At 31.3% G+C, this 14,912-nt stretch overlaps 1 protein-coding gene across 5 annotated transcripts in view; it reads right to left on the reverse strand.

Moving 5' to 3' along the window:
* The window catches only part of PHF14 (PHD finger protein 14), a 199,670-nt gene that overhangs the window by 94,065 nt on the left and 90,693 nt on the right, over positions 1 to 14,912 (reverse strand). The window contains exon 17 of one of the 5 annotated variants that reach the window (XM_073238774.1): positions 13,397 to 13,482. The exons of the other annotated variants lie outside the window; for them this stretch is intronic. Within the exon in view, the coding sequence (XP_073094875.1) occupies positions 13,437 to 13,482 (46 nt within the window). The 3' untranslated portion in view covers positions 13,397 to 13,436. The remainder of the gene's footprint in view (positions 1 to 13,396; positions 13,483 to 14,912) is intronic. 5 annotated transcript variants of the gene reach the window in all.

The raw sequence follows: 14,912 nt of genomic DNA on the forward strand, positions 1-14,912 counted from the left end.
ATGCCTATGGATATCGGTAACTTTACAGGTAAGCTACATATCAGGAAGTTTAGGCATTTCTGATAGCTTCTGTTTCTATATGAAGCAATGAGGTCATTTGTTAAACATGAAGGAGGAAGAGAAGAGGTAGTAAATCAGGAGCATGAGGAGAAGGGAAACAGGTACTGTCAGGCATGAAAGTTCAAGTTGACTAGGAAAATACAGAAGGACTGCCAGACAACACTGAGCACCTAATTTATAATTATTAAGTATGTTAAAAATATATACATACAGATGAATCAATGAATGGTTTATACCTCAGTAAACATAATCCTTTCACTCTGTTTACTATTTTTGTTGCTTACCTAACTTATTTGCACAAAACTTATTTAGGCTACCTTTAGTGCCTTTTTCGAGGAGGAATTTTTATCTTTAGTTCATTTGAATATGTTTTGCTTCACTCCAAAAGAAAATGGCACTACATCAAAGCACCTGCATAAAAAAACAAAACAGAAAACCAGATAAAGAAAGAAGTGCAATGCCTTCTATTGCCACAGAAATATCCCAGAAGCCAAATCAGTAAATTCTGAAACTGTTAACAAATTTAATTCAGATTAGCATAAAATGGAGACCCAGATAGTCACACATTACAAAACAGATTATAGGCTTATTTCCTCTATTCTGACCCAAATTAGACTAAGATATTGTCCCATCTAAGTTGACCTAATATCAATGATTCAAATTAGCAGCAACTAATGTAACACATTTTAAGATTAAAGATGGCTCAGATTTCAATGAAACAAGTACTATCCTTAGAAACAAAAAAGGAACATTAAAGGTAATAAAACTCACTTTAGAATTTAAAATGTACCTTAACTCACAGAAGAATACAACCATGAAAAAAAAATATGGACAGAATTGCTACACAAACTGTACTGAAATAAAGGATGCCAAAAATTATTATCCCCATCTAAACAATGCTTCAATGATTTGTATATAAAAATAACATACTTAAGCTAAGTTCCTACTAATATATGATGATTATCACTCTTAAAATATTAAATTTAAGAATCACTTTAACTAAAATCTTTAGATTCTTTATTCTCTCTAGATATGTAAAGGGCATACTATTGTGATAAACATTAAGCTTGGGACTGGGAATATTAAAATAAATGTTTAATTATTAAGATATGGTACTTAAATACTGAGATTCATGGATTGACCAAGATGTGCACTCCAAATATAAATGATTAAAATGCCTTCATTCCAAAGAAAAGGCAGAGGTCATTTTAGATAAGAGTGTATTAACACAAAATAAAAGCAAGATGGCATGAATGTAGCAGGAAAGTTTTAGGAGGGAGAAAAAGTCTGCAGTGGCTTGAATACAGGCCATCTGGAACCATGAATAACTGGAAATGAAGACACAATAGACTGAAGCCAAGTTTGGAGGGCCTTACAAGCCATTTTATAAACTTTGAATTTACCTTGCAAGAAATGGAAAAATTCTGGACAAATTTAAATGCAACATGAACAAATTCATTCTGAAAAGTGGACAGAGACCAGATATATTTAAACTAGTGGAAATGCTGGTTGTTGCAACAGATTAGGAGAGAGTTGATGAAGGCACATAACCACCATGTATTTATATTCATTTAATACTCACAGTGATTCTGAGGTAGAAACTACTGTTATTACTAGTTTATAAATGAGGCAACGAAAGCACAGAGATATATAACCAACTCACATCTAATTAGTGTTGGGTGAGGATTTGAACTCAAATTATTTGGTTCCAAAAATTAAATATTTTGACCACTATCTTACTACTGATAAGAAATAAAGTAAAACAATGTGTTATATGAAAACCAAAAGTTTTAAGAAGGAAGGTTGGTCACTAATGTTAAATCCTGATATGAAACCAAATATGATGAGTACTTAGAAAATAAAGAGGCCATTAAATCTAGCAATTCAGAGTTCACCCATGACTTCTTCAACAGAAATGATCATTTTTGTCTTTCAAATCAATCACTGAACATGTATTCAACTTCCTCCAGGTACAAAACACAACTTGGAAAAGTAGCTACAACATGCTTTAAACTTTAGTCTCGATACTTTTTAAAAATCAACAAAATAGCATCTCTGAAAACTAACAAATTATGTTTTTAAACCAACAGACTATGACATATTCTAGTAAAAGCAAAATAATTCTTTTATATTAGGCTAATGCTTAATGTAAAATAAAAATTATTTTAAATGACACAGTATTTCAGTAGCTCTTTAAAAATATATACACATCCTCTAAAGGGCAGAGACAAATAGTATGCACTGCTTGCCTAAGTAATGAAAGAGGTATTAGTTGGCTATTGCAAAATAACATATCAGAGTAGTTTTTTTCAGACATAAATAGCACAGAATATAAAAATCAAAATTTTGATTTGACAAAAAGTACCATAAGCAAACAAAGCATACATGCAATAAAATCTGGGAGAAAATATTTGCAACTTATACAAAGATGTGATAAACTCATTTTAAAAAAGCAAAAACACCTCAACAGATAAAAAGCACAGGATATGGAAAGGTAACACATGGTTAAGAAAATCCAGATGACTAATCAGTGTATAAATAAATGCTCAATCTCATAGGTAGTCACAAATACAATCAAAATGACAATTTCTACCCACCAGATTGTCAAAATCAGTGTGATGACACCCTACACATTCATATCTATTGGGAAATGAAATACCAGTGTCTTTTAAAATTTAGAATATGCATATACTTCGGTCAAGCAGAAAAAAAGAAATTTCCATTAGTAGGGGATTTTTACTATAAATTATGGTACATACACATTATATATTTTCTAGTTACTTAAAGGACTGCTTTAGTTCTGTTTTCATTGATAAAAGCCTTTTAGTGTTTTCAAATTTAAAAAAAATCAAGTTTCCGAGTAAAGCCTTCAATAGCTATAAAAGGGAGAAAGGAAGAGAGGGAGTAAGGGAAGGCATTTTATCAATGGGCCCTGGATATTTTGTTTGTGGTTAGAAAAGAAGTATGGATCATTATCCACTAACTTGTAATGTCTGTTACCTCAAAGAGAAAGGATTTAGAGTAAGTAGGGAGCAAATAATATTCTTCCATACACTTGTTATTTAAATTCTTACAAACAACATATACTGCCTCAGTACTTAAAAATATCAATCCAATAAACTAATAAATGTATTCTAATCCAGTGTGCTATTAAGTATCTTTAAAATTAAGGCTGTTGAAACATGTTTCATTAATATTTTAATTTTTTTCCAGAATATATGTATTTTCTTTGTAAACAGTTTGGTTTAAGTTTTATAATTGTTACTTTTAACTACATTTTTAGCAAATAGTAATAGTTGTGAAAACAGCATCTTATAAAAATCTTTTTATTTCTTGCTTATGTAATGTTATAGACCCCCAAAAAACCAACCACAAATTCTGCTGTTTCAGGTCAAATAATTCCCCAAATATCTCTGCTTGAAACTACCTGTTGCCATAAAAGGAGTTTCCACTTTCCGGGCTATGCTCATAGAGCCTCTCCTCTTTTGGAATGCCTTGCTCTGTTCTTCTTCACTTGCTTAAATCTACTTATTCTTTTACAGCCCCATTGGTTTTATTTGCTACCAGTCACTTTATACAATTACCTTACAAGGTAATCCTATTCTGAGTTCCCATTGTGTGAAATTCTTGGGAAACCAGATTATATCCATATAACAAATTTCAGTGGCTTTGTGGTTATGAGGATGACCAGAGAGAGGGAGGCCGGAGAGCAGAAAGGGAAAAAGAAAGGTCTTGTTCAGCAGGGCATATTTTAATTACATTACTAAAAAAGTCATTGTCATTTTTACTTCAAAGTATGGGAATATATATCCACACTGCATATTGTCTTGATTAGTTCTTTTGATCTAGATTAACAATTGTTTGCAAGGAATTAAGATAAAATGAAGATAAAGAACTGTTAAACTCAACAAAAAACCCTTCCATTTTGAGTTATTTGAAAGAAAAAGCAGGAGAGTTAATGTCTGTTAGAAGTCTAAATCTAACCTACACTTAATGGAGTTCATAAAGAGCAATAAAGTCTCCTGAAAAGAGTTAGTTGGGTAAAAAGGAACAACTGATGGCATACTGAGAAACTGCAAGTTAAATGTCCACTCCTTTAATTGAAATTGCATTTTTTATGAATATTCTTATATTCCTGGGGATGGAAGGAAACCAAATAGTGTTCAAACACTACCTGATGCATTTTTAAAAAGGGAGACACTAAGAAATATGCATAATAAATTCTCAAGGGTTTTGTTTTGGTTTTTTAAATAACTGTGTGACTGGGCCCATTTCCAGGCACTCCATATTAACACTAAAACTTAATCCAATGCTGCAATAGTCTTACAAACTATATTTTGGCAAGTTACTTTTTCTTTCTGGGCATGTTTCCATAGCTGCAAATAAGCACTGTATGAGCTTCATGTGGGACAACTTTATGACTTCATTCCCAGTAGAAATATATCCTCTCAAAGTTAACAGGTATTGGTCTTTTAGACCACTGAGCCTATTTATACTTTGTTTCCTTGTATAATTAGCCCCAATAATACAAACCCAAAGTGACATTAAAAAGCAGAACACTTGCTGGATTATATGTAAGAGATTAGGTCTATGTAATTACTAAACAAAGTAAATTATTTATTGATATGTCCCATGATCAAGGGTTACTAGGAAGAAAAGAGGACAACAATGGAGAAAACTAACTTTAAAGAATAAATAGCATTGTTTTTGAAGTACAACAGAACAAAATGATGTGTATGTTACTGTTAACATACAATGTGAATAGGGAAAAGCCATGCTGCTAAAATATTTTATTGATTTATTTTGGAAACAGTGTCCTATAAAAGAATTCAGTGCTTGGTCACTCTTCCCCTACACTCCTATCCTAACTTTGGATTCTTTTTAATGAAAAAAAAGGAGTCAGCAAAACAAAATGCCACCATTAAATCATTTTGCAACATTTTGTCAAACATGTAATGGGAAATGCACACATCAAGGGAAAGGTTACTGTTCTTCTAGAACGTCTTTTCACTTGGTTCATGGCTCATCCTTCTGCATAACTGTGCAAGCACTACTGACGGTTTTCTCTCTCAGTTTAATGTGGCATTTGAAGGATTATGGCATTTTCAGGAAACCACACTGCAGTGATTTTAGTGGTTATCTGGCTGAAAGTGGTTCTGCGATTTAGAATAACTATGCTGCTTATGTGCAGTGTAAAAGTCAGCTACCAAATCATCTCACAATGTCAACCTAATTCTTGATTATGTATATTCCTGTTAATACATAAGGTCAATTTAGAAAGTGAGACCAGAATTAAAGGAAACTCCTTTTAAATGGGAATCTGCTATATATACGTACACTATATTTAGCTTTAAATACTGTTAAGTGCATTGCAGTAGGAACAGCTAATTCGGAAATTGATAAAGTTAATTCATTGCAATTTAAGATAAATGTAATTTGATCTTTAAAACTGTTTCACAAAAAAGATTAAAATGAAATCCTATCATACATGTAAAACAATTAGGAGACATAAAGTGAGAGTAGTTATTAGAAATGCTATAAATAATCAGATGACATGTCATTTTTATCTAAAAATGTATTTTGTCCTATTTAAATGCTGTCTATATTTTGTTTTTCAGAATTAAGAAAAAAACCTTTTCAGATTAAAAGAAAACATTTTCTACTATAAACCACTCCACACAAAACTTCACCTTTATTAGTAAAAAATGCAAAGTGACTGTCTTAAAATTAACTCACATATATTTGGTAAGCTATGATCTATAAAATATATAACTGAAATCAAAATAGAAAAATATATTGGGACAGTAATACAATTGAAAAAGGAATGTTGATGGGAGGCTTATGCTATAAATTACTCAGAATTCCTTACATCTGAATAATATTTTTCATTTCTGAATGTCTTTTCTCTTACTCATTCTTATAGTATTATAAAGTCAGAATGTGAAGATTAAAGAGGATTTTTAAATCTATCTTGTACATTGCTCATTTTATGAATGAAATACCTGGTTCCCAGCGAAGTTAACTGCGTCCCTCATGGTGATACAGCCTTTGATGGCAGAGCCTTACCTAAAATTCCAACCTCTCAATTTTAGCCCTATGCCCTCCCACCATTTTTCCTGGTTACTTAGTTAAGTTTTCAAATGAGACTAATTTTTTGAGCTTATTAATATAAATATTAACTACACTATCACTGCCCCTCCCTTAGAAAGGAGACTTTCTATAATAAGCAAGAAAATTATCATCCTGGTTTTCCTAATTAACAACCACTCCATATATGTCAATAATACTAAGTGGAGTATTAGAGCTGTACTAATGATGCATACCATATCTAGAGAATGAATAGGTAAAATGAAATGAGGGAAAAAATGAGATTTAATAGCTTCTCTTCTCTATCATTAATCATAAATAGAAACGCAGAACATGCATTTGTCGAAAAACCAGTGTTAACTAAAAAACACACACACACACATACATTTTAATAACTGAACAAGATCTCCCTAAGGTTATATAATTCTGAGGTTACGAATTTCTAAGATTTAAGTCTTAGTTTCATGTACGCTGAAGAAAGAAATCAACTTAATCATGAGAATCTTCTCAACTAATGAACAAATTGACATTTATTTTATGAAAATTATGAAATGACAATGTTCTTATTTGCTAAGCTTACTTAATTTCCAAGGACTGCAATCTATTATCTTGTATTGTTCTACTCATGTTAAGTGATCCCTACTCCCAGAAAAAAAAAAAAACCCTCAAATCACAGGTAATCAAAAGGATGACTACATGCTTTTGATCTTGCCCCCCATTCTTTTCTTTGGCATAATTGGTGGTTAACTTACCTCTCTAAAATTTCACATCATTGTGCCTGTATATTCAGAGATTTCTCCAGTCTACAAGTAGAGCAGCAATGTGTGTTGTTTTTCATGACAAGACAGACTATGAAAGTATTTAGTAAATATATGACTATAACTAAAATTACTAATGAGCAAAAAAGTAAAAATATAGATGGCATCATAGATTTTCACAAACAGCAACTTCAATTAAAATATATGGCATGAAATGTTTGTATTATATGTATGAATTAAATATGCGACCATTTGTCATTTTTATATGGACAGATTGAATCAATGTAGAAAGTCAAGCATTTTCAAGAAATGATACTAGAAAACTGGAAACCGTATGGGATAACAGACAAAACTTGCTTAACTTTACCTGAGACCATAAACAAAAATTGATTTCAGATCAATCACACTCTCAGTCTAAATTTTAAAATTATAAAGTTTCTATATGAAAACAAAGGACACAGACCCCTGTGACCAGGACCTAGACATAGAATTCTAAAATGGGATACAAAAGCAATGACTATAAAAGAAGTTGTTAAACTGGACTTCAGCAAAATTACTAACTTCTGCTCTTCAAATGACACCATTAAGAAAAGGAATAGGCAAGCTACAGATAAAAAGAATATGTTTGGAAAAACATATTTGTAAAATAACTGCATTAAGTATATTTAAAACTCTATATTAATAGCCAGTGAATGCATGAAAATGTGCTCAACATCGCTGTACATCAGAGTAATGCAAATTAAAACCACTGTGGGATTCCCTCATAAATCCACTAAAATGGCTGACATCAAAAAAAAATCTAAACATGCCTGAACACTTATATTTCATATAAAAATTTATATGAAATCCTATATAGCCCAAACCAACTGATGTTGAAAAAAATTAGAAAGTAATTATCTTTGAGAAGAAAGTAATTATCTGATGAAAATGTTCTACATCTTGAAATGGGGGTTACATGAGTGGATACTTTTACTAAAATTGACCAATTTACTCACTTAACATTTATGCAGTTCACTGCCGTGCGTGTGCATGTACTCACACACACACACCCCTGCCGCCCAATAAACTACTATACTTAGTAAACTTACTTTTTGTAGTGGTTTGGGTTCACAATTCTGAAACTATTTTTGTATATTCTATGCTTGAACAAATAGGTAAATATACTGCCCTAAAATCTTAAAGTTAAAGAACTATTGGACAGGATAATTTATAAATAAAATGTAAAAAGTGGAAACAATATATCCATGACACTCTCAGCTTGTTATCATTTCATCATTACTTGAGAATTTACAACTTTAGGGAAGTTCAATTGCTGTTTCTCTATGTTTACATGATCTTGATTTTTAAAAAATTGAAGCACATACTATTAAGTTTCTATTTAGGTATAGCCATTTTTTTAACTTGACTTTTAATTTTTTGCAGCCTATAGCCAAATTACTAAAATTGTTTCAGCAAAATATCTATTTAAAAAATATATCAGCAAGGATGATATGTTATAAAATTTTAAATAGTTGTAATATATGCTCTATTTCCCTACTTTGATAAAAAAGGAAAGAAAAATGTTAATGCTCAGGCTGACTTCTTTGTACATTCTAGCATTATTCACATATTAAATATAGGCATTTTATAGAGTTTTACTTCTGGTAGTAAGCTGATTCAGTTACATAGCTTTTAAAAATTGGTACAATTGAATGACCAGGTTTCAAAAATAATAATAAATTAAGCTTTCAAAACTAAAGGAGACTTTGTAAGGTTTATTTCATTTTTTAAAGACCTTAAAAACCAACTGTATGCTTAACAAACTGGAAATTTATGAATATTTTCTCTAAGTGAGGACACAGTCATGTTAAACACTCCCAAATGTAGAAGAAATGGGAGTTTTAATTTTGCTTAAGTATTAGAAGATGTTACTGTTTAGTAATCATATCAAAATTGCTTTTCCTTGAAAAGCAATTGTTTCTGTAACAGTTACTAAAAAATTATTGTAAAAACTTAAAAAGTTAAAAATCTAATAAAACTTTCAAAAGAGGTCATAATTTGTTCCTTTGCTTAAAATTTTCAAATAATTCCTAATGCTTCAGCAATTTGGATTTAGTGTGTCCAACTTTTCTTCCCCTTTTTTTTTTTTTTTGAGAGGGCATCTCTCATATTTATTGATCAAATGGTTGTTAACAACAATAAAATTCTGTACAGGGGGGTCAATGCTCAATGTACAATCATTAATTCATCTCAAGCCTAATTCTCGTCAGTCTCCAATCTTCTGAAGCATAACGAACAAGTTCTTACATGGTGAACGAATTCTTACATAGTGAATAAGTTCTTACATGGTGAACAGTACAAGGGCATTCATCACAGAAACTTTCGGTTTTGATCACACATTATGAACTATAAACAATCAGGTCAAATATGAATATTCGTTTGATTTTTATACTTGATTTACATGTGGATGCCACATTTCTCCCCCTATTATTATTATTTTTTTTATTTTTAATAAAATGCTGAAGTGGTAGGTAGATGCAAGATAAAGGTAGAAAACATAGTTTAGTGCTGTAAGAGGACAAATGTAGATGATCAGGTGTGTGCCTATGGACTAAGTATTAATCCAAGCTAGACAAGGGCAGCAAAACATCCACGGATGCAAAAGATTTCTCTCAAAGCAGGGGGGTTGAGGTTCTGAGCCTCACCTCTGTTGATCCCCAATTTCTCACCTGATGGCCCTCCTGCGACTGTGCCTGTCTTAGGTTGTTCCTTCCTTGAGGAATCTTACCCGTCTCTGGCTAACCAGTCATCTTCCGGGGCCATACAGGGAAATGTAAAGTTGGTAAGTGAGAGAGAAGCCATATTGTTTGAAAAGGTTAGCTTTTTACTTCTTTGCAGATTTATGCCCTGTGGCTTCTATGCCCAGCACTTGTCTCGAGGTATCTTTACCACCTGGAGGAATTATGATACTCGGTAAATTCGATATGAGGCACGAATTCTATTTAAGGGTTGTAATTAGGAACTTTTCTTCCCTTTTGATGGGAACCCTATGAAAGTTAAGCAGCATATTTCTTGAGACTGCAAGTTACAGGAAGTCCATATGTCTTCTGAGGACATGCTATGCTATACTACTTTTTGATATCTTGATAGCTATCATCTTTGCCTTTTATATTAAATCTAACAAAAATTAAGAAAATTTAATATCTTGCAAATGATTCTTTAATGCAACTTCCCATGAAGTGTGTAAGCCACTAACCACCACGAGTCAGAGGGCTCTTTGTTCAGTGACTTGGAGCAAGAACACAGAGCTATACAAGAATAACTAAAACACTGACCATGCCTTCAAGATGGTTATACTTTCAAGAGAGAAAAGCCAAGTTAAACATATGCCAGAAATAACAGCAGCCAATTTTGAAGAATGGAGTGTATCACACAGGCTATCAGGGTGACAGGAGAGGATACATTTTTACCACATGTAACTGAAAGAAATATTAGAAATCCAAGCTCTGGAAACAATCCTGTAGAAAATGTAAGTGTACTATACTCATTGCTGACTCAGGAATATAAAACAAAATAAAACAAAAACTTAAAATTTATTCTTGAAATTACTAATAGAGGTAAAGAATAAAAACAGAAGTTTATCCAGAAATGGCTTCATACAAGAAATATGTTTTTAATACACTTGAAATTTATTAGAAGACACAATCATTTTAAAACTTATATTTGTTTCTGAGTTCTAGTTTATAAGTACCCAAATAATATACATTTGTACCATTCCTTTATAATCATGATACTCCTATATAAATAAGCAAATTTATCATTATTGAGAGTTTTATGTAATAAAATGACTATACAAAATACTAAACTAGCAAGTACATAATCAAAATAAAATAACTCATCCAATTTTATGAAATCTATCAAATGCAATCATTACTGTTCTTAAAAGAGATAAAACTAGCTTTTGGGTTTTTTTTAAGTAATTTAAAATTTTAAGTGATCTGATGTTCTATGAACATAGTAACGAAACTTTAATCTTAGCTTTATTAGTCTAACCAAATCTCTGGCAGAAAATATCCCTTCAACTATGACTAAGGCAATCAAGAAGCATCTATACTAGTTAGAACAAAAAAGGAATTTTAAAAATCTGAATAATCCAAGAGACTAACATTTGAAAGAAATATCTGATAAATATGAATTCTTGCTGATGTTCCTAGTAACTTATGATACAATCAAATTTAGTTTTGGGGAAAGCACTCAGAAGTCAGATGTTTAAAATGTGAAATAAATAAAAACCTTAACAACACTGTTAAAGGACCAAACAAACATCCTCATCTTGTGACCAAAATGGTTCAATAGCTATGTAATTTGCCATATACTCAAATAAGGAGAAAACAGCAAGTACTTAATAGTGCAAACATAGCTATAAAATGAAATAGCTTTATAGATCATTTCCTAACCTCATTGTTTCTGAGTAATGGCCACAGTACAAAATAAAATTAAAGATGTTATTTAAAAAGAATGATGGATTCTACCACTCATAGTTTTAGGAAACCTTTTTTCTCTCTCCCATCTCCTGTATAAGTAATAAAATGTGTCACACTGAGTTTACACAGTTAAGATAAAATTTAACATCTGAAAGTTTGGTCTCATTTGTAATTTGATAGCTTGATAGAGACTTAAGGACAAGAAAGACCCAGCTATCTCTAAAATCTATCTTTTGAAAATCAAGTAAGTTCAAGGAGAGTAATCGCTTTTACATAGATGTATCAACTAATTTCGAATCTGTGGTTCCTATATCCTTAATTAATACACAGAAAAAAATTCACCCACTATTCTCGGTGACATAAAAGCAATCTTCCTTTATAAATCTTTAAAACATCTTCATCAAATACATATTTTTAGTGAACAATTTGTTCTAGGAAAAAAACATAATATGAAAAGCTCTATATTAATTCAGCAAAGAATAAACAGTCATTAATTATGTGGAATAATCATTACTTTATCAAGTATTTACTGAGTACTGAATGGGCCAGCAACTAGAAACAAAATCAAGTAAGATATTACTAAATGGGCCCCTAACTGCCTCCAACAAAGAAGTCCATTCCTTCTGAGAAAAACACCTACGAAGACCTCACTATTTCATGACAGTTTCAATTTGGCCTTCAGCATTTAATTGTACTAAATAACAGACAGGAAAATATTTTTAACTGGAAACTTCCTAGGTAATTTTATTAAATTTAAAAAGTAGATAGCAAAAAGGAAGCACTATTTAAAAAATATCAGTAAGATACTGTTAACCATCTTTCTTTCTCTTTAAGACATTGATAATTCATATTTCCCATGCCTAGTGGAAATTTTTCAGCCTAATCATTTTAGAGAATATGTTTTAACAAATTCACATTTTTCGTTGCCCATATTCTAGAAATACTTACATACAAACAATGCACATTTTCTAAAAGGTAAAGAATAAGCATTTACTGTTACTGGAACATATTTACCAACTGAAACCATTATTTCAGAGCCCAAAAATATGTAATCCTTTGTAGCACTAAATAATACCACTGCCCTATTATTTTATACAGAAAATAATTTACCATCACTTAGCAATTATTCACGAAGTCCCTAATGGAGTATGGCTCTGATCATGTACAATAGAGCGAAAAACTGAGACACAGAAATGCTAAATAACTTGCCAAAGACCTTGAGAAAAACTTAGAGGCAAACAGAAAAAAACAGTTGGAACATACTATTACAGTTAACTGATAAATTGAACGCAATTTTCCAATGATACTAAAAAATCATACATGTAAATTCATATATACACATATACAAATAACTGAAAAAGTAAGGAAAATAATTAAGAAGGAATTTTTGTATATAGCCTGAATTACATAGAGAAGTGTGGTTTCAAAATCAAAGCTGTTAAACAGCAGGTTCTAGTGAATCATGTACCTTTAGTTCAAAGGAACTTGAGAAAATAAATACAGTATATTCAATAAAAGATTATTAATTATATGACCCAAGTTTAATTTTATGAGAACCTAATTGACATACTTAATGAGTGTAATGTACCTCTGAGCAAGCACTGAAATATATCTTTCAGTAAAATAAAGTCTAATTTAAAGTCTTAAAGTCAAAAAAAAGAAGAAGCATGTACACATAATATTTAAGATGCAACTTAATCATAAAATTGTAGAATTTTGGGGGGGATTTGCAAACAGTAATTCTGCCAATTACAAAATAAAAGAGATGTTAGGGGAAATGGCAGATAATAGCTTGTAAGATTACCTTAGGGCATATGAAATTCTACATAAAATAAAATTCTTCTTTAATCCAAGAGAAATAGTGCTTCAACAGAATGTGTGTGTGTGTATATTTATATATGTACCTTTTTTTACAGAACAATCACATTATAACTGTAAAACATTGTATGGCATTGCTTTATATCCAGCTTATTTTGTCCTCAAAAACATTCATCGTATTTATAAAACATTTAATTCTGTCTTTATTACCTCTTTAAAACCTTTGCAGAAAATCTGTGATGTTATCTTCTTAACAAGGCAAAACCAAGGAAGAAGACTTTGTATATCCATCATTTCTAGAGTAACAAAAACATCTTTACCTTCCAGAAGACTTTCACAAAATCCCAGACACTGGCATGTTATAATCAATTAAGAATGAAAATTTTATGAAAGAAACTAATTAAATGGGAAAAAAGTCTAAAATTATTGAAAAATCCAGAATCAAAGAAAGATGATCCCTTATTTTTTTAAACACAAATGAAACATAATGTTAGAGATGTTCTTGTTATAAAGTGGTTACTCAAATAAAAATTGTATTTATTTCCTAAGTTCTTTGTTTCAAATAAATGATCAATCAATAAATAAAAACCTGGTAAAAACATATTCCCCATAGCAAAAAGGCCTGAATCAACCTACTGTCTTAAAAAAATAAATAAATGAGAGGGTTGGTATTTACATAGGTTTCAAAAATTAAGAAGAAGATAACCAATTTTCTGTGTTTTTAACTACTGCTTCAAATTGACCATGCCCCACAATGCTTCAATCCCAGGGGAATTTCCTATAGATTGAATTTTTGTTCATCACATAAGATTGTTTTTATTTTCTTATTTATATTTGTTGTTTTATGCACCTCATTATGTTATGCATATGTTTGGAATTTCTTTTTTTACATACATCAGAAAATTACATTGCAGTCAGAATTATTCACAGGTATCTTTTGACAATGTAAATACTTCACCTTAAATTTAAATGAGTTTAACCTACAGGAGAACCCTGACGCCATTCTAACATGAACTACTTTAAAAAACACTAGCTAAATATTATAGATTTTAACTTTGTTGAGGCACCTTGTATTTCCCCACTGGAGTTTTTATTCTCTCCTTATTTCCTTCAGTGATTGAAAGGTTATCTCGCCGCGACCCTCCTTACCCCAGAATGGCTCAGGAGACATGGGCACACGCAAGAGATTATCTGAAAGAGAAAATGGCTGCCCCCAGAGAGAGGGAGCAGCCCTGGGGTGCAGAGCATTGTGCCTTTTATAGTGGCGGAGTGGAAAAGTACCGCTTGGCCTGTTGCCTTGGGGGCGGGTCGGAATGTTTAGAGATAAGGTAAAACAAGTCCAGGGAAGTCCAGGCATGATTTTCACTGGCCTATGTGCTTCGGACCATGGGGTAAATGGAGGATAAAGTACTATATTCTTAGAGTGATACATCTATATAAAAGCTCATGAAATTTAAACACTATGTATTTGAGGAATTAAAAGAAATAGAAATTATATTTTTAATACCAAATGAATGACATAATTTTAGAGGCAAATATTTAGAATCATTTAACAGTACTAACCATTTAATTTCTGTTCCTTCAGTTAATTTGGTAGGGCTTTAGCAGAAGATAACTTTTAAAAAGAAATCAAAGGGTTTCCTTAACATACTAAAAGATTCTTTGTATCACTGTCGTTTTAAAGAGTGATACCTCTTTTAAATAAAGTTTCCTTTTGTTCACCCAC

The sequence above is a fragment of the Manis javanica genome, chromosome 6 (genome assembly GCF_040802235.1).
Source record: "Manis javanica isolate MJ-LG chromosome 6, MJ_LKY, whole genome shotgun sequence".
Lineage (NCBI taxonomy): Eukaryota > Metazoa > Chordata > Mammalia > Pholidota > Manidae > Manis > Manis javanica.